We start from the raw sequence: 19,408 nt of genomic DNA on the forward strand, positions 1-19,408 counted from the left end.
GATGATAAGGGGCAAAAATGTGTTTTTCTTGGGATTAGTGAAATATCCAAAGCTTTTAAATTGTATGATCCATTAACAAAGAAAATTGTAGTGAGTAGGGATGTTATTTTTGATGAGGAAAGCACTTGGAATTGGAGTGAGCAGCAGCCTACTTCAATTATAATTACTGATGAAGCTGAAGAAGAAGGAGAGCAGATCCAACATCAAGAAGTTTCAACTAATGAAGCCTCAATTACTACTAAACTTTCACAAACAACGGCATAGACATTAACTAAATCCCCTATTACTCGTGTCCGAAAAAAACGGGCTTGGATGGCAGATTATGAAGTAACAGATTTCAAACAATCTGAAGACCTTGCTACTCACTTTGCTTTATTTTCAGATTGTGATTCTTTATCTTTTGAAGAAGTTATCCAACATTCAAAGTGGAAAAAAGCTATGGATAATGAAATTGCATCCATTAAAAAAAATAAAACATGGGAATTGACTGAACTTCCCAAAGGGCAAAAACAATTGTTTTAAAGTGGGTATACAAAACAAAATTAAACAAGAAAGGAGAGATATCAGATTTGATTAGATTTACATATACTAATTATGCAGGAGATTTAGATGATCGGAAAAGCGCATCTAGTTATGTATTTATGATGAGTTTTGGAGCTATCTCATGGTCATCAAAGAAGCAACATATTGGTATTTCTTCAACTACTGAGGTTGAATTTGTAGCAACAACAACATGTGCCTCTCAAGTAGCTAGGGTGGTTGAGAAATATTATTGAAGAACTTCAATTCAAAAATGAAAGCATTCATGCAAGAGAGATAACTTTAAACTTATGAGATAAACATAAGTTTAAGGGAGGGTGTTTAGATATTGATGTTTATTTTAGTTTGGTTAGGATATCTTTGATTTAAATATTTAAGTTAGTTGTGTGTTGATTAAAACTCAAATTAGTAGAGATTATCTTTTTAGAATTTTGCCTTTATAAAGGCTTCAATGATTTTGAATAAAATGTGCAGTTTTCTTCATCTCTTCTTTTAAGTTATCAACTTGGGCACTCTTTGGTCACATGTTAAAAAATTGTGTGTATTTTGGACAAAAGCATAAACAAAAATTATTGGGCAGGACAAGGCCCAACAAGGCAAGATCTCAAAGCATGTATAAGGCATATAAAATTCTAGAAGACACAAAGAAAAAACCAAAGATTTCTACTATAGAGAGAGGTTGAGGAAGATCCTACCATAGTAGAAGAATTGGATCACATGTTACTAGCAAGTAGCAGGATTCTTCATTTTAACTAATTTTTTAACTATCACTTGCTTAATGGTATGTAATTGAAATGTTGAGGATCAAAGATTCCTAATGCACTATTTGTGAGATTTACAATTTTTTTCTAATCTTTTGGTCCAATATCTAGTCGGCCTAAAAATGTACTGGTGGATTTTATTGAACGCTCATACTATATTAAAGTGGAAAATATTAAGATTAACATTCAATATGTTGGAAGAGTAGCTAAAACTAAAGATACAAATGGTGAGTTGATAACCAAATGAAAAAGAAATGGTCTTTTATATTAAACCAAACCGCTTTGTTTTTGAATTTGTCTTTGAAAATAATGCAGCTAAAAAATAGGAACATATAAGTAAACAAGAAAATATGTATGAGCTGAATTCAACAAGCTTCTGAAATATATATATATATAAACATGTGTGTGTGTGTGCATGTGTTGATCCCTTTTCCTCTGCAATGCATGTGATTTGTTCTATATCAAGATCCTCCATCAACTCTTATAGATCTATAACATCTACCAGAGTGTATAATAATAATATCATAACACATAGATTGTGTTTGGTTCGCAGAATGGGAATGAGTTGAGAATGAGATAGAAATGGAAATGACATTTTGTGAATATGAATGGAAATGAAAATTGTTCTTGATTGGATAAATATTCATCAGAAATGGGAAAAAATGAGGGGAGCATGAAAAAATTACTTTTATACCCATGATACACATAAATCCAATTACATATAATTTATGATAAATAAAATTTTTATTTAGAAAATATTTTAAATATTATTATTAAAATAATTTTGATAATTAAATATTCAAATTAAATATCTCATTTTAATTATTATTATTTTTAATAATTTTAATTATCTATTTAAATAAGTAATTTTTATATAATTAAATCTCAATAAGAGAAAGTGTTACCACACTTTAATTATTATAATTAATAATTTTAATCAATAATTTTTATTTAACTAAATATATAGAGGCAAAAGTGTAATTTTAATAATTTTACTTAATTCAATCTTTTTTATGGTTAAAATTTTCATTTTTATTTTTATTATTATAATTATATATACTATTTTTTTATTTTAATTATTATTTAATTTAATTATTATAATTAATTATTTAATTTTATAAATTTTATTTAATTAAATATTCAATGGGAAGATGTGTCATTTCAAAGGCAATATTATTCATTCCCCCCTAAATTATTCACTCCCCCCAATTTTTGGCGGAAAAAAATTCTCTACATTATCACTATTTATTTCTTACCAATTCCAATCTCATTGTAAAAGTTGTACAATAAAACATTGGTATATATAAATTAATATTGATAATGATTTCTATTCTAATAGTATTTATTATTTCCATCCAAACACAATCTTAATTATATTAGATCACTTATATTCAATAAAGACTTCTGTTGTTATTATTATTATTATTATTATTATTATTATTATTATTATTTTAATAAAAGTAACAGGTACCACCCCATTAAAAGTTATCAAAAGATAAACATATACAATAGGTTTAATGATCACTTAAAAATTTATTAAATCGATTGTCAAGAGAATTTTCAAAAACTTAACTAACCTAATAAATACCTCTCTCATACAACTCTAAAAGAAAAAAACTCTAAAATAAAAAGATTCAGCATTTGGACTTATTTCAACAACACCATAAACAATACTTAAATCCAGGAAATAATGATAAATTAACAATACTACAACAACACATTACACTAATGCTATAGTAATTTGACACAGTGCTTTACCCATCACTTTGTTGTCACAATGCTACTCAACCATCAGTCGCTTATCTCTCTTACCATTGAAAATTAAATTAAAAACTAAATTTTTTCCCAAACCAAACAAAAGATATTTTGCATAAAAAAGAAAAAACCATGAGATCTTTTGTCCACCCGGAAGACAAAAACAACCCGACCACATAAACAAAAAACACATGAGAAAAAAGAACTCATGGCTGAAAACAAATCGGAGAGATTTGTGCGTCCCTTATTGAAGAAACATGAAAGTTAACGTCACCTTCCCTTTCATGTGCCACATTTCATCACCATACAAGTTTATAGTCTCAGTTTGATCCAACCAGATATTTTCTGATGAATTCATATAGACCATTTAAATAATAACATTTATAATAATAAATTAATCCTTCTTTGAAAACAACATAGAAAATTACTCCATATCTATAAATCTATCCATATTATAGAGTCCGCGGTTGTCAATCCTTATAGTAACAAGAGAACACATTCAAACATATATGGCCAAGTTAAGATTTCCAGTAGTGATAGGAGAAGCAGAGCTCATCTTGCCGGAGTCTCCAACTCCGGTGGAATTCAAATACTTATCAAACTTAGATGACCTTGTCTTCTTTCGCCATCACATGCCTTTCATTCATTACTATAACTCAAGGCATGAAGGTGAACTGTGTGACCCTGCAGCAGTGATCCGGAGAGCTTTGTCTAAGGCTTTGGTGCATTACTACCCACTCGCTGGCCGGCTAAGGCATGGTGAGAATGGGAAGCTTGTTGTGGATTGTTGTGCTGAAGGTGTTGTCTTCCGAGATGTTGAAGCTGATGTGACTTTGGAGCAGTTGAAGATGGTGGCTGGAGGGCTCCGGCCACCATCCCCATATTTAAGTGAGTTCTTAGTTGATGATGTTAAGGGTGGTGCCTTTATTACTGACTCTCCATTGCTGTGCATGCAAGTAAGTGTATCATATAGTTAATATATAGCTCTTACGTTGTAATTCACAGTTACTGAGATTTTAAATATTAATCAGGTGACAAGGTTGAAATGCGGAGGATTTGTGCTAGCATACAGAGTAAATCACTGCATATGTGATGCATATGGTGCTTTTCAATTCATCAAATATCTCTCTGAATTGGTTCGTGAACCCAACCGGTCTAGTCCAACCCAACCACCAGTTTGGTCTCGTGAACTACTCGTCCCAAACTCCACTCCTTGTCCGTTATTCCCCCACACAGAGTACCATCTAAACATAAACTCCAAACATGACACATCCAAACTCATGAGAACACAGAAACTAACACAAACCTCAATCTTTTTAACTGGACATGATGTATTTGCACTCAAATCCAAGATCAACAAACCCAAAACCACAACCTTTGAAGTGATAACAGCGTTGCTCTGGCGTGCATGGGCATGTTTTCTAGCCTTAGATTGTGAAACAAGGCTTGTATTCCCAATAGACACAAGAAGGAGCCACACACCTGTCCTACCTGTTGGCTATTACGGTGTGGCCTTGATCACCCCATGCACCATTATCCATGCCAAGCAGCTTGTGTCTCAGCCGTTGAGCTTTGCAGTGGGGCTGATATCAGAGTTGAAAAGCAAAGTACAAGATCACAAAGAGTACCGGTCTTCGGCCATAGACTTCATTGAGATGAATGGAAGGTCTAGGTTCTGTAACAAGGTGGCGTTTGCTGTGTCGGATCTAAGTAAGCTGAGGTTTGATAAAGTGGACATGGGATGGGGACAATGTTTGTATGGTGGGTTTGCAAGGGCAGGTGTAGGGGATGTGCCTGGCTTGATGGTGGCACCATTGGTGAGGTATAAAGAGAGGAGGATGGGTTGGAGGGTTTGCTTGCCATTGTCTCATTGCCTCCTCAGGCTGTGGATGTGTTTCAAAAGGAGGTGCGTCGTGAGATTGATAGCTCTTATGCCTTCACATCCTCTCTCTAGATTTGGTTACAAGTATTAATTCGGGAAGGCCGTGCACAGGCTGTTGGAGATGATGATGTTGAAGGCATTAAGCTTATTTCAAAAACAAATAAAAAAAGAGGAGAAGAATGAAGAAGTAATTCACAGTTTTTTTACTGAAGCAAAAGAAAGAAGAAATCTTATTCTGTTTCAAAGCCTTCTCATTTTATTCCCACGTGCAACTCACATGGGCATCTAAACCGTTACATTATGCCACATCAGCACAAGTTGATATAACTTATAACTTAATCATCAGCTTTGTACAATCAGAGAGAAGCTATATAAAGCTTTCTTTTCATTGTTACTCTTAATCATGAAATCAATGGAAACTTCTTCTCTTCTCCTTCGTCTTCTCTTTTCTCTCAATTAAGCAATTGGAGTTCTTGTGTGGATCTCTAGTTTTCCTGCAGATTTGCTTCATTGAAGGAAGCTTCAACTCAAGTAGCAAGGGTTCCAATCTTTGCAGGTCAAGAGCTTCAAGGCCAATTCAGTGAGTTGAATCTTTGTTTTTGTTCTATTCCAACATGGTATCGAGCTGGTTCAGTATTCCTCTTCGGGTTTGTGATTGATTTCATCAAGATCTTGTGCTCTTGAAGTTCTTTTCTGCCATTTCTTGAGTGGTTGTTTGAATTTCTGATTGTTGATTGATATCATGGTCGAAGTTCTCTTGGAAGAACTTCATCACATGCTTTGTCTTTTGCAATCATCCGATAGTCCTGGAATGCTATTGGTTTCCAAGCCCTTTTGATGGCAATGGATTTGGTTCTTGTATGAGAGCCATGGAGTCAGCTTTTATCCGCCAAGAGTAAAATAGGTTTTTGTGGACTCGGTTCTTGTAAGAAACCCGGAGCTTGATTCACTAGATTTAGAAAGTCTGGGAGAAGTGCAACAAAGATGGTGATATCTTGGATATTGAATGCATTAACAAGTGACATTTCTGAAAATGTGGTGTATATGAAGACAGCTAGTGATGTATGTCTTGATTTGGAGGAAAGATACTGATCAATCTAATGGGCCTCAATTTTATCAAATGCAAAAAGAGTTGAGCTAGATCAGTCAAGGTTCTAATTCTATTATCACCTATTATAACGAGGTTAAGAAGATTTGTCAGTATATCTTGGCATTCCCTGCTCGAGTGAGACAACATTTGTGGTAAAACTCGCATCCCGTAAGAAATTTCCTGCCTTTCCTCCCCGAATTAGCAAAGAGTAAACTTCTCTAACGGTAGGCAAAAGGCTTCATCAGAAGAATATGGCTTTTTACAGTAGAATAACTTTCATTCGCACTCCATCGATGAGTTGCATCAACCTCGTGTTTTTTTCCTCCAATTTCCTTTGTTCTTGCTTCCCGACCACATGTGCAAGGGCATGTGCAATAGGGTAAACCATCAAGAGATTGGATTTCTTCCCAAATCTTCTTAACCCTGTTATAATAGGTGATAATAGAACTAGAACCTTGACTGATCTGGCTCAACTCCTTTTGCATTTGATAAAATTGAGGCCCATTAGATTGACCGTATCTTTCCTCCAAATCAAGCTCATACATCACTAGTCGCCTTCATATACACCACAGCTTTGTAAATGTCACTTGTTAATGCATTCAATATCCAAGATATCACCATACTGTTGCACTTCTCTTTCAACAGTTTCAAGCCCATTAATTCTAGGACTGAAATTGAAGCCTAATATGGGAGATCTTTTATCTGATCCTACAACATACAGAAGACTAATAGGAAAACTGAACTACTTAACAAATACTAGACCAGATTTGGCCTATTCTGTTCAACATTTAAGCCAATTCATGTCTTCACCGTGCAAAGCACACATGGAAGCAACAGTACATGTATTACAATATTTGAAGTCCAAACCTGATCAAGGTATTTTGATGAATTCTACTTCTTCTACTCAGCTTCAAGCCTTTTGTGACTCTGATTGGGCATCTTGTCCTCAAACAAGACACCTAGTGAGTGGGTTTTTTGTTATGTTGGGAGATTCACCCATATCCTGGAAATCCAAAAAGTAAACAACTATAGCACTCTCTTCAGCAGAAGCTGAATATAGATCAATGAGAAGAGTCTGTGCAGAACTCTCTTGGCTCACAAGATTACTCAATGAAATTGACTGTATCTTCCATTGCTCTAGTTCCTTTGAAATGCGACAGTCAAGCTGCAATCCACATAGCTAAAAACCCAGTATATCATGAAAGAACTAAACATATTGAATTGGATTGCCATTTTGTTCGTGAGTAATTACGGGCAGGTTTAATATCTTTGCATTATGTTCCAAGTTAGCAACAGTTAGCAGATATATTTACCAAAGCTTTGTCTGGCCCTCATCATCACAAAATTTTGTCCAAGTTGGGAGTGTCTTAAATTAACAAACCCTCCAACTTGAGGGGGGTTGTTGGAGATGATGATGTTGAAGACATTAAGCTTATTTCAAAACAAATAAAAAGAGGAGAAGAATGAAGAAGTAATTCACGCTTTTTCATCAAGTAAAGAAAGAAGAGATCTTGTTCTGCTTTGAAAGCCTTCTCATTTCATTCCCACGTGCAACTCACATGGGCATCTAAACCGCTACATTATGCCACATCAAGACAAGTTGTTATAATCGAATCATCGACTTTTGTACAATCGTGAGAGAAGCTATATAAAGCTCTCTTTTCATTGTTACTCTTAATCATGAAATCAATGGAAACTTCTTCTCTTCTCCTTCATCTCCTTCGTCTCTCTTTTTCTCTCAATTAAGCAATTGGAGTTCTTGTGTGGATCTCTAGTTTTCCTGCAGATTTGTTTCATTGAAGGAAGCTTCAACTCAAGTAGCAAGGGTTCCAATCTCTGCAGTCAAGAGCTTCAAGGCCAATTCGATGAGTTGAATCTTTGTTTTTTTGTTCTATTCCAACACAGAGTGGAGCAAGTTCAGTAAACATATGTTTTTTCATCTTCTATGGATATGAAGTTCAATCTCGGATCTTTTTAAAATGAATACTTTAAGAGAACCTGTATCAATAAACTATGAGATTAGTGAAAACTGAGGAAGGTAACTAGGCTCATAATATTTATTTATTTTAAGTTTGTGATGTTTTTAAGCTGTGAAGCTTATTTGAACCAAATATATGTGTTTTTTTAAAATGATATTAAAGCTATTAGAAAAAAAATATATAATTGGAGGTGTCATGCCATTTTGTGATGTTTTTCATTATAAATTGAGTTGCACTCTTTTTCACTCATACTCATGGTTAAGACCATCTCCTCTCATTTGGTTAAACTTCTGATGTTCTTGTGGTTAATGTATGAGAAACAAAAACTAAAAATGGTTGGAAACTCAACAAGTAAATTGAAAACTAATTAGGTTTAAATTAATCAATGATATTATTATTTAACTTGGGATTAAAATACAATGATATTTAAAAAAAATATATTTTTTTCCTCAACCGGGGCTCATATTATTATTTATTATTTTTTTATTTTTCTACGGTTCTAGTTGTTTACTAGATTTCATTAATGTGCTCCACCCGATTTTTTATCATTTTAATTTTTTATATCTTTCATTATTTTTTTTTTTGTTGACAATTCATTGATTAGAATAATCAATCTCATAACTCACAAGATGTCTTAGCCATGGATGGAGATCGCTAGAAGCTATTCTTATTTCTGGTTGCTAAATGAATTATTACAACCACCTCGGATGACTATTGGTATATATGTAGCAATCTAGAAAATTAAGTTGAGTGAGATCTGCCTCTTTGTTTTAATTACATGAGGGAGCAATAGTTGCAACTTGCAAATGTTAGGGATAGGGCTTAAAGTTGAATTAATTTCAAATTGGGTTTCATTTGATAATAAAATGAATACAACGTGATAAAATTTTATTGAGAATAAAATGAAAAATATAAAATGCCAATCACCATTTATGCGTGCTTTGGATGAGTTAGGAATTCATTACCTTTGTTGATACATGGAATATTTGTTTTATGTAAAATTAAGCAAACACTGAAAACAATATTTAAGACTTGTGACTGAATTCTTGTATACTAACTGGTATATGATAAGACACTGATTCTTAACTGCAAGTTTGATTTGAAATTCATCTAACCATTTGTAACAAATGATGTGTAATATTTTCTATTATCTGTTAGTATATTTAAGATGTGATTGAATTTTTGTATACTAATTGGCGTGTGATAAGACACTAATTCTTTTGCTTTTATATACTTGTCTTACCTGTTCATAATTGTCAAAATTATGACTAGTTAATCCAATAACCAAGAAAAGGAATTCTTTCTAGCGTGATATTAGCAGTGGTTTTGAAAGGAAAAAAAAAAATTGAATTCTTACCTTTGAAGTTTGAAACTCATGATTCTTATCAATGGATGCAATTTGGAGCCAATCCTTCAGGAAGGGAAGCTAATTCGGCAGGTCAACACTTTGATCGTTGCTCATCATGATTACAATCTCAATCAGGCATTCCTCTTGTCTCTTGATATTCTCTTTCTTTTTTTTTTTGGCTTCAAATTAATCATATCATGTTAATTTATGTGGTCAATCTTGTTTTAGGCTGCGAGCGTGGTGGCTTCGGCTACAATGACACTGATGCCCCTCCAAACAGGCTACTTCAACTCGTTGCAAAGGTTTGATTTTTGTTTTTGTTTTGATTATCTGTTGTTTCAATCTGTTCTTTAGTTGTTGGAAATTGAGTTGTTAACTGGGTCTTTCAGTCGAGAGAGATGAAGTCGCAAAGGGAACACCAGTTTCTGAACTCTCTAATTTTGCTAGAGCTGTTCCTGCAAGCCAGCCCAATGCCCCTTTTTACCAATGTCATAGATTTCAGGTGTGAAAAATTCTAAGAAAATTAGTTAATGAAGATTATCCATTTGTTGTAGCACATAAGGCAGGTGTGAAGCTCCATCCATTGAAAACCTATTCAAGTTTTAATATTATCATCTTCCTTATAATTTTTCTTAATAAGTAACATGTGATTATTTCCAATGATAATCATATTAGGAGGAAAGCAAACTATTATTGTATAATTAAATATCCTAAAAAATTATCTTAAATAAAAAAAATTCTATATTTTCAAGATTATCTGGGTTGTTTGTATGACAAAAATCTTGACTATTAAAGTGGGATAGCCGGGAAGTTGAATATATATTCAAAATATGCTATTAATGTAAAAGCGTTAGGATAATGAATAGTCTACTATTTATGTAGTACTAAAACAAAATACCCATGTTATGGTCATGGAATCATTGCATCCCTTCATTAATTTGGCTAAACTTCATTTGATTAGCTAAGGTTAAAATTTTGTAATTTTATACAAGCCAATAAAATTTTTAATGTTGAGTGAACAAGTGACTTCGAAAATGCAAATATTATTTGTGTTTAAAACCTCAATTGTTGAGGGAACAATAGAAAAATCAAATTGAGAAATTTTTATTTCTGCCAAAATTTATTATTTTAAAGTCAACCAAATGGAAAAAAAAATTTGACAATTTTCATGCAATTTATCGAGATTAAAGAAAGGTATATTGCAGAGAAGAGAGGTATTGGAAGCGAGAGCAAGGTGTAACCCGCAAATAAAGATATTTGGGAAGATAGCACCAAGGAATAGCTCAATCAAAATATCCCAAGTTGCTCTATTATTTATCAAATATCACTCAAAAAACAGAAGTAGAGGTGCCTATAGATCTATCAAAGGGACAGGCTTATACCCATACAAGCCTAAAGGCCCACTCAAAAAATAGAAGGATTTGGACAATGACATTAAGCCCTGTTTTCATAACTTGTACAAACAAAAACACACTTTGTTTAAAAGAATGGGCCAAGCCTAGCTTATAATGTTTTAGGACTAGGTCGGCCGAATTATTTAAAATAAATAAATATGTTATTTATAATTATTTAAAATAAAGTTAAACAATTTATTTGTCTGTTTTAATTTAAACTTGTAAAATTTAGTACAATTAATTTTTTTTATCAAAACTCCAATTTAATTTGTTATTGAATTTATATTTTAAATAGTCTAAACTTTATTTTTAAATAAATTTTAATAATTATTTTATTAAAAAGATTAAATATCAAAGGATTTGCGTGGGAAAATATTTTGAGTGGGTACTATAATATGGTCATTTTTTAATTTGAGCATCGAACTTCAATTTGTATAATTTTGGTCACTCAATTTTAATTTGTCTTCACCGGGAGAGTACCGAAGGGATTTCAGGGAGAATTTAATTGTATTTAAGCTTGATTTACTATGTTAATACCAATTCATTGCATAGGGATGTCAACAGGGTGGGGATTCACAGGGGGGCACATTCCCCGGCCCCGGCCCTGATTTTCCACTCCCATCCTCGACCCAGGCCCCGAACCCGAAAACATGAATATTTTTTCCCCGTCCCCGTCCCCGTGGGGATTTTTTGGTTTGGGGATTCCCCGCCCCGATTAATAAATTAAAATATTATTATTATTTAATATAAATTTTATATTATATTATAAATTTTCCATAACTCAATGAAAATTCAACAACGCTACTTGACAATTTTTATTATTATGAGAGTGACAATTTTGATTTTGATCTTTTTAAGACAATTTTTTTAAAAAAAATTATTATTTAAATATAAAATATTATTTTAAATTATAATTATTATTGTTAATTATTAAAACTTATTTTAAATTATTTTATTAATATTTTAAATATTATTATTATGAGAGTGAAAATAATTTTAAATAATATATTTGGTTTAATGGGAGATAGTAACCCTGGCATCGGGGTTACTATCAATCGCTCCAACTATATAATTAAATAATATATTTTTTTAATGGGAGATATAACGCCGGCATTGGGGTTACTAACCCCAATATAACCACGATGCCAAGATTATTAACCTCTCCCACTATATATTTTTTTATTTCTTATTTAATTTTTTATATTAAAATTAATAAAATAATTAAATAATAATGGGAGATAGTAACCGATGGCGGGGTTATCAACCTCTCCCACTATTTTTTTATTTCTTATTATTTAAATTATTATATTAAAATTAATTAAATGATTAAATAATATGAAAGTGAAAATTATTTTAAATTATTTTATTAATTTTTTTAGTTGTCGTTTTTTTATTTTATTATCTTTGCTATAATGCCCTAGCGATGAAATAAATTTAAATAGACATTAGTTTTAGTTTTTATTAGTTTTATTATTGATGGAGGATATTCCCCGACCCCGGCCACGACCCCGACGGGCTCCGGGCCCGGACCCGAACCCGGCCCCAATCCCCAAAAAAATTCCCCGACCCCGGCCCCCACGGGGCGGGGAGATTCGGATTCCCAGTCGAGGCCGGGGCGTATTGACATCCCTATATCATTGCACCATCTTAATTCACGGACATGACATGGCATAAAAGAAGGCCACATGGTCACTCTTCTTAACACAGTACATATCTTGTCAACCCGACAAACTAATCAATAAGAATGACCATATATGTGGTTCTCCTTGATGTGAGACATATCTATGTATGTAGATGACTCGTGAACTGGTGTTGGCATGGCAAATTTGGCATATATGCCATCAAATTCTCTCTAGAATCAATTTTGTAACTTCTAGATGAACACAAATTAAACATGAGTAACTAAAATTATACGATTGAAGTTCAATATTCAAAATAAAAAATAATTATAGTACGATTCCACCCAAAATTTTTTTTCACAACTTGGGCACTCTTTGTCTTTGGTCACATGTTAAAAAATTGTGTGTATTTTGGACAAAAGCATAAACATAAATTATTGGGCGCGCAGGACAAGGCCCAGCAAGGCAAGATCTCAATTCTCAAAGCATGTATAAGGCATATAAAATTCTAGAAGACACAAAAAAAAAACCAAGATTTTTACTATAGAGAGAGGTTGAGGAAGATCCTGCCATAGTAGATGAATTGGATCACATATTACTAGCAAGTAGCAGCATTCTTCATTTTAACTAATTTTTTAACTGTCACTTGCTTTAATGGTATGTAATTGAAATGTTGAGGATCAAATATTCCTAATGCACTATTTGTGAGACTTACAAATTTTTCCTAATCTTTTGGTCCAATATCTGGTCGGCCTAAAAACGTACAAGTGGATTTTATTAAACGCTCATACTATATTAAAGGGGAAACTAATAAGATTAACATTCAATATGTTGGAAGAGTAGCTAAAACTGAAGATATAAATGGTGGGTTGATAACCAAATGAAAAAGAAATTGTCTTTTATATTAAACCAAACCGCTTTGTTTTTGAATTTGTCTTTAAAAATAATGCAGCTAAAAAATAGGAACATATAAGTAAACAAGAAAATATGTATGAGCTGAATTCAACAAACTTCTGAAATATGTATATATATATATGTGTGTGCATGTGTTGATCCTTTTTCCTCTGCAATGCATGTGATTTGTTCTATATCAAGATCCTCCATCAACTCTTATAGTTCCATAACATGTACCGGAGTGTTTGATAATAATATCAAAACACATAGGTTGTGTTTGGTTCGCAGAATGAAAATAGGATGAGCATGAGATGAAAGCAGAAATGACATTGTGTGAATATAAATGGAAATGAAAATTATTTTTGATTGGATAAATATTTATTAGAAATGGAAAAAAAGAGGGGAGTATGAAAAAATTACTTTTATACCCATGATACGCATAAATCTAATTACATATAATTTATGATATATAAAATTTTTATTTAGAAAATATTTTAAATGTTATTATTAAAATAATTATGATAATTAAATATTCAAATTAAATATCTCATTTTAATTATTTTTAGTTTTAATTATTTTCATTATTGATTTAAATAAGTTATTTTTATATAATTAAATCTCAATAAGAGAAAGTGTTACCACACTTTAATTATTATAATTAGTAATTTTAATCAATAATTTTTATTTAACTAAATATATAGAGGCAAAAGTGTAATTTTAATTATTTTACTTAATTAAATATTTTTTATGGGTAAAAATTTCATTTTTACTTTTATTATTGTAATTATATATACTATTTTTATTTTAATTATTATTTAATTTAATCATTATAATTAATTATTTAATTTTATAAATTTTATTTAATTAAATATTCAATGGGCAAATATGTCATTTCAAAAGCAATATTATTCATTCCTCCCTAAACAGTATCATTCCCCTCAATTTTTTAGCAGAAAAAAAAATTCCTTTACATTATCATTATTTATTTCTTACCAATTTCATTCTCATTGTAAAAGTTGTGCAATGAAACTTGGGTATATATAAATTACTATTGATAATGATTCCTATTCTATTTATTATTTTCATTCAAACACAATCTTAGTTATATTAGATCACTTATATTCAATAAAGACTTCTGTTGTTATTATTATTATTATTATTATTTAAATAAAGGTAACAGGTACCACCCCATTAAATGTTATCAAAAGATAAACATGTACAATGGTTTAATGATTACTTAAAAATTTATTAACCCGAGAGAATTTTCAAAAACTTAACTAACCTAATAAATACCTGTCATACAACTCTAAAAAAAAAAATTCAGCATTTGGACTTATTTCAACAACACTATAAACAATACTTAAATCCATGAAATAATGATAAATTAACAATACTACAACAACACATTACACAATGCTATGTGCTTTACCCATCACTTTATTGTCACAATGCCACTCAACCATCAGTCGCTTGTCTCTGTTACTATTGAAAATTAAATTAAAAAAAAAATAAATTTTTTCCTAAACCAAACAAAAGATCTTTTACATAAAAACCCAAAAACGATGAGATCTTTTTCTCGGCCAGAACCACAAAAACAAAAAACACATGAGAAAAAAGAACTCATGGCTGAAAACCAAATCGGAAAGACATGAACGTCTCTTGCATTGAAGAAACATGAAAGTTACGTCAATGATGCTTATGTCACCTGCCCTTTCACGTGCCACATTTCATCACCATACACGTTATTGGCTAAGCTTGATCCAACCAGATACTCTCTGATGAATTCATGTAGACCAATTAAATAATAATAATTATAATAATAAATTAATCCTTCTTTCAAAACAACATAGAAAATGACGTTATATCTATCCATAGTCCGAGGTTGTCAATCCCTAAAGTAACAAGAGAACACATTCAAACATATATGGCCAAGTTAAGATTTCCAGTAGTGATTGGAGAAGCAGAGCTCATCTTGCCGGATTCTCCAACTCCGGTGGAATTCAAATACTTATCAAACTTAGATGACCTTATCTTCTTTCGCCATCACATGCCTTTCATTCATTACTATAACTCAAGGCATGAAGGTGAACTGTGTGACCCTGCAGCAGTGATCCGGAGAGCTTTGTCTAAGGCTTTGGTGCATTACTACCCACTCGCTGGCCGGCTAAGGCATGGTGAGAATGGGAAGCTTGTTGTGGATTGTTGTGCTGAAGGTGTTGTCTTCCGAGATGTTGAAGCTGATGTGACTTTGGAGCAGTTGAAGATGGTGGCTGGAGGGCTCCGGCCACCATCCCCATATTTAAGTGAGTTCTTAGTTGATGATGTTAAGGGTGGTGCCTTTATTACTGACTCTCCATTGCTGTGCATGCAAGTAAGTGTATCATATAGTTAATATATAGCTCTTACGTTGTAATTCACAGTTACTGAGATTTTAAATATTAATCAGGTGACAAGGTTGAAATGCGGAGGATTTGTGCTAGCATACAGAGTAAATCACTGCATATGTGATGCATATGGTGCTTTTCAATTCATCAAATATCTCTCTGAATTGGTTCGTGAACCCAACCGGTCTAGTCCAACCCAACCACCAGTTTGGTCTCGTGAACTACTCGTCCCAAACTCCACTCCTTGTCCGTTATTCCCCCACACAGAGTACCATCTAAACATAAACTCCAAACATGACACATCCAAACTCATGAGAACACAGAAACTAACACAAACCTCAATCTTTTTAACTGGACATGATGTATTTGCACTCAAATCCAAGATCAACAAACCCAAAACCACAACCTTTGAAGTGATAACAGCGTTGCTCTGGCGTGCATGGGCATGTTTTCTAGCCTTAGATTGTGAAACAAGGCTTGTATTCCCAATAGACACAAGAAGGAGCCACACACCTGTCCTACCTGTTGGCTATTACGGTGTGGCCTTGATCACCCCATGCACCATTATCCATGCCAAGCAGCTTGTGTCTCAGCCGTTGAGCTTTGCAGTGGGGCTGATATCAGAGTTGAAAAGCAAAGTACAAGATCACAAAGAGTACCGGTCTTCGGCCATAGACTTCATTGAGATGAATGGAAGGTCTAGGTTCTGTAACAAGGTGGCGTTTGCTGTGTCGGATCTAAGTAAGCTGAGGTTTGATAAAGTGGACATGGGATGGGGACAATGTTTGTATGGTGGGTTTGCAAGGGCAGGTGTAGGGGATGTGCCTGGCTTGATGGTGGCACCATTGGTGAGGTATAAAAGAGAGGAGGATGGGTTGGAGGGTTTGCTTGCCATTGTCTCATTGCCTCCTCAGGCTGTGGATGTGTTTCAAAAGGAGGTGCGTCGTGAGATTGATAGCTCTTATGCCTTCACATCCTCTCTCTAGATTTGGTTACAAGTATTAATTCGGGAAGGCCGTGCACAGGCTGTTGGAGATGATGATGTTGAAGGCATTAAGCTTATTTCAAAACAAATAAAAAGAGGAGAAGAATGAAGAAGTAATTCACAGTTTTTACTGAAGCAAAGAAAGAAGAAATCTTATTCTGTTTCAAAGCCTTCTCATTTTATTCCCACGTGCAACTCACATGGGCATCTAAACCGTTACATTATGCCACATCAGCACAAGTTGATATAACTTATAACTTAATCATCAGCTTTGTACAATCAGAGAGAAGCTATATAAAGCTTTCTTTTCATTGTTACTCTTAATCATGAAATCAATGGAAACTTCTTCTCTTCTCCTTCGTCTTCTCTTTTCTCTCAATTAAGCAATTGGAGTTCTTGTGTGGATCTCTAGTTTTCCTGCAGATTTGCTTCATTGAAGGAAGCTTCAACTCAAGTAGCAAGGGTTCCAATCTTTGCAGGTCAAGAGCTTCAAGGCCAATTCAGTGAGTTGAATCTTTGTTTTTGTTCTATTCCAACATGGTATCAGAGCTGGTTCGTATTCCTCTTCGGGTTTGTGATTGATTTCATCAAGATCTTGTGCTCTTGAAGTTCTTTTCTGCCATTTCTTGAGTGGTTGTTTGAATTTCTGATTGTTGATTGATATCATGGCTGGAAGTTCTCTTGGAAGAACTTCATCACATGCTTTGTCTTTGCAATCATCTGATAGTCCTGGAATGCTATTGGTTTCCAAGCCCTTTGATGGCAATGGATTTGGTTCTTGTATGAGAGCCATGGAGCTGGCTTTATCTGCCAAGAGTAAAATAGGTTTTGTGACTGGTTCTTGTAAGAAACCGGAGCTTGATTCACTAGATTTAGAAAGCTGGGAGAAGTGCAACAGTATGGTGATATCTTGGATATTGAATGCATTAACAAGTGACATTTCTGAAAATGTGGTGTATATGAAGACAGCTAGTGATGTATGTCTTGATTTGGAGGAAAGATACGGTCAATCTAATGGGCCTCAATTTTATCAAATGCAAAAAGAGTTGAGCTAGATCAGTCAAGGTTCTAATTCTATTATCACCTATTATAACAGGGTTAAGAAGATTTGCTGTATATCTTGGCATTCCTGCGTTCAGTGAGACAACATTTGTGGTAAACTGCATCCCAGAAGAAATTTCCCTGTCTTTCCTCCTGAATTAGCAAAGAGTAAACTTCTCTAACGGTAGGCAAAGGCTTCATCAGAAGAATATGGCTTTTTACAGTAGAATAACTTTCATTCAGACCCATCAGTAGTTGCATCAACCTGTGTTTTTCCTCCAATTTCCTTTGTTCTTGCTTCTGACCACATGTGCAAGGGCATGTGCAATAGGGTAAACCATCAAGAGATTGGATTTCTTCCCAAATCTTCTTAACCCTGTTATAATAGGTGATAATAGAACTAGAACCTTGACTGATCTGGCTCAACTCCTTTTGCATTTGATAAAATTGAGGCCCATTAGATTGACTGTATCTTTCCTCCAAATCAAGCCATACATCACTAGCTGTCTTCATATACACCACAGTTTCAGAAATGTCACTTGTTAATGCATTCAATATCCAAGATATCACCATACTGTTGCACTTCTCTTTCAACAGTTTCAAGCCCATTAATTCTAGGACTGAAATTGAAGCCTAATATGGGAGATCTTTTATCTGATCCTACAACATACAGAAGACTAATAGGAAAACTGAACTACTTAACAAATACTAGACCAGATTTGGCCTATTCTGTTCAACATTTAAGCCAATTCATGTCTTCACCGTGCAAAGCACACATGGAAGCAACAGTACATGTATTACAATATTTGAAGTCCAAACCTGATCAAGGTATTTTGATGAATTCTACTTCTTCTACTCGACTTCAAGCCTTTTTGTGACTCGATTGGGCATCTTGTCCTCAAACAAGACACCTAGTGAGTGGGTTTTTTTGTTATGTTGGGAGATTCACCCATATCCCCGGAAATCCAAAAAAAGTAAACAACTATAGCACTCTCTTCGCAGGTTTGAATATAGATCAATGAGAAGAGTCTGTGCAGAACTCTCTTGGCTCACAAGATTACTCAATAAATTGACTGTATCTTCCATTGCTCTAGTTCCTTTGAAATGCGACAGTCAAGCTGCAATCCACATAGCTAAAAAAACCCAAATGATATCATGAAAGAACTAAACATATTGAATTGGATTGCCATTTTGTTCGTGAGTAATTACGGGCAGGTTTAATATCTTTGCATTATGTTCCAAGTTAGCAACAGTTAGCAGATATATTTACCAAAGCTTTGTCTGGCCCTCATCATCACAAAATTTTGTCCAAGTTGGGAGTGTCTTAAATTAACAAACCCTCCAACTTGAGGGGGGTTGTTGGAGATGATGATGTTGAAGACATTAAGCTTATTTCAAAACAAATAAAAAGAGGAGAAGAATGAAGAAGTAATTCACAGTTTTTACTGAAGTAAAGAAAGAAGAGATCTTGTTCTGTTTGAAAGCCTTCTCATTTCATTCCCACGTGCAACTCACATGGGCATCTAAACCGTTACATTATGCCACATCAGCACAAGTTGTTATAACTGAATCATCAGCTTTGTACAATCAGAGAGAAGCTATATAAAGCTCTCTTTTCATTGTTACTCTTAATCATGAAATCAATGGAAACTTCTTCTCTTCTCCTTCATCTCCTTCGTCTTCTCTTTTCTCTCAATTAAGCAATTGGAGTTCTTGTGTGGATCTCTAGTTTTCCT

General features: G+C 33.5%; 2 protein-coding genes across 3 annotated transcripts; both read left to right on the top strand.

Annotated features, from left to right (window-relative positions):
* The first annotated feature begins 3,545 nt into the window (after positions 1-3,545).
* On the top strand, positions 3,546-5,088 carry LOC120280232 (13-hydroxylupanine O-tigloyltransferase-like). Its single transcript, XM_039287007.1, has 2 exons — positions 3,546-4,012; positions 4,088-5,088. The coding sequence occupies exons 1-2, from the start codon at positions 3,566-3,568 to the stop codon at positions 5,027-5,029; spliced, it is 1,389 nt and encodes a 462-aa protein (XP_039142941.1). The 5' UTR covers positions 3,546-3,565; the 3' UTR covers positions 5,030-5,088.
* Positions 5,089-15,138: 10,050 nt separating this feature from the next.
* Positions 15,139-19,354, top strand: LOC120280109 (13-hydroxylupanine O-tigloyltransferase-like). Of its 2 annotated transcripts, XR_005542251.1 has the most exons (3): positions 15,139-15,633; positions 15,709-16,698; positions 19,055-19,354. XR_005542251.1 is itself a non-coding variant. In XM_039286846.1 (2 exons), the coding sequence occupies exons 1-2, from the start codon at positions 15,187-15,189 to the stop codon at positions 16,630-16,632; spliced, it is 1,371 nt and encodes a 456-aa protein (XP_039142780.1). In that variant the 5' UTR covers positions 15,140-15,186; the 3' UTR covers positions 16,633-16,972. The 2 variants fall into 2 exon arrangements, 1 of the variants encoding a protein (XP_039142780.1); XM_039286846.1 differs by lacking the exon at positions 19,055-19,354 and having other exon boundaries at positions 15,140-15,633; positions 15,709-16,972.
* Positions 19,355-19,408: the final 54 nt, after the last annotated feature.

This window comes from Dioscorea cayenensis, chromosome 17, assembly GCF_009730915.1.
Source record: "Dioscorea cayenensis subsp. rotundata cultivar TDr96_F1 chromosome 17, TDr96_F1_v2_PseudoChromosome.rev07_lg8_w22 25.fasta, whole genome shotgun sequence".
Classification (NCBI taxonomy): domain Eukaryota; kingdom Viridiplantae; phylum Streptophyta; class Magnoliopsida; order Dioscoreales; family Dioscoreaceae; genus Dioscorea; species Dioscorea cayenensis.

Bases quoted from the DNA above. Each gene is read 5' to 3' on its own strand.
- LOC120280232 (XM_039287007.1), top strand. From the start codon at position 3,566: ATGGCCAAGTTAAGATTTCCAGTAGTGATAGGAGAAGCAGAGCTCATC. The intron at 4,013-4,087 runs GTAAGTGTATCA...AATATTAATCAG, and splicing joins CTCCATTGCTGTGCATGCAA to GTGACAAGGTTGAAATGCGG.
- LOC120280109 (XM_039286846.1), top strand. From the start codon at position 15,187: ATGGCCAAGTTAAGATTTCCAGTAGTGATTGGAGAAGCAGAGCTCATC. The intron at 15,634-15,708 runs GTAAGTGTATCA...AATATTAATCAG, and splicing joins CTCCATTGCTGTGCATGCAA to GTGACAAGGTTGAAATGCGG.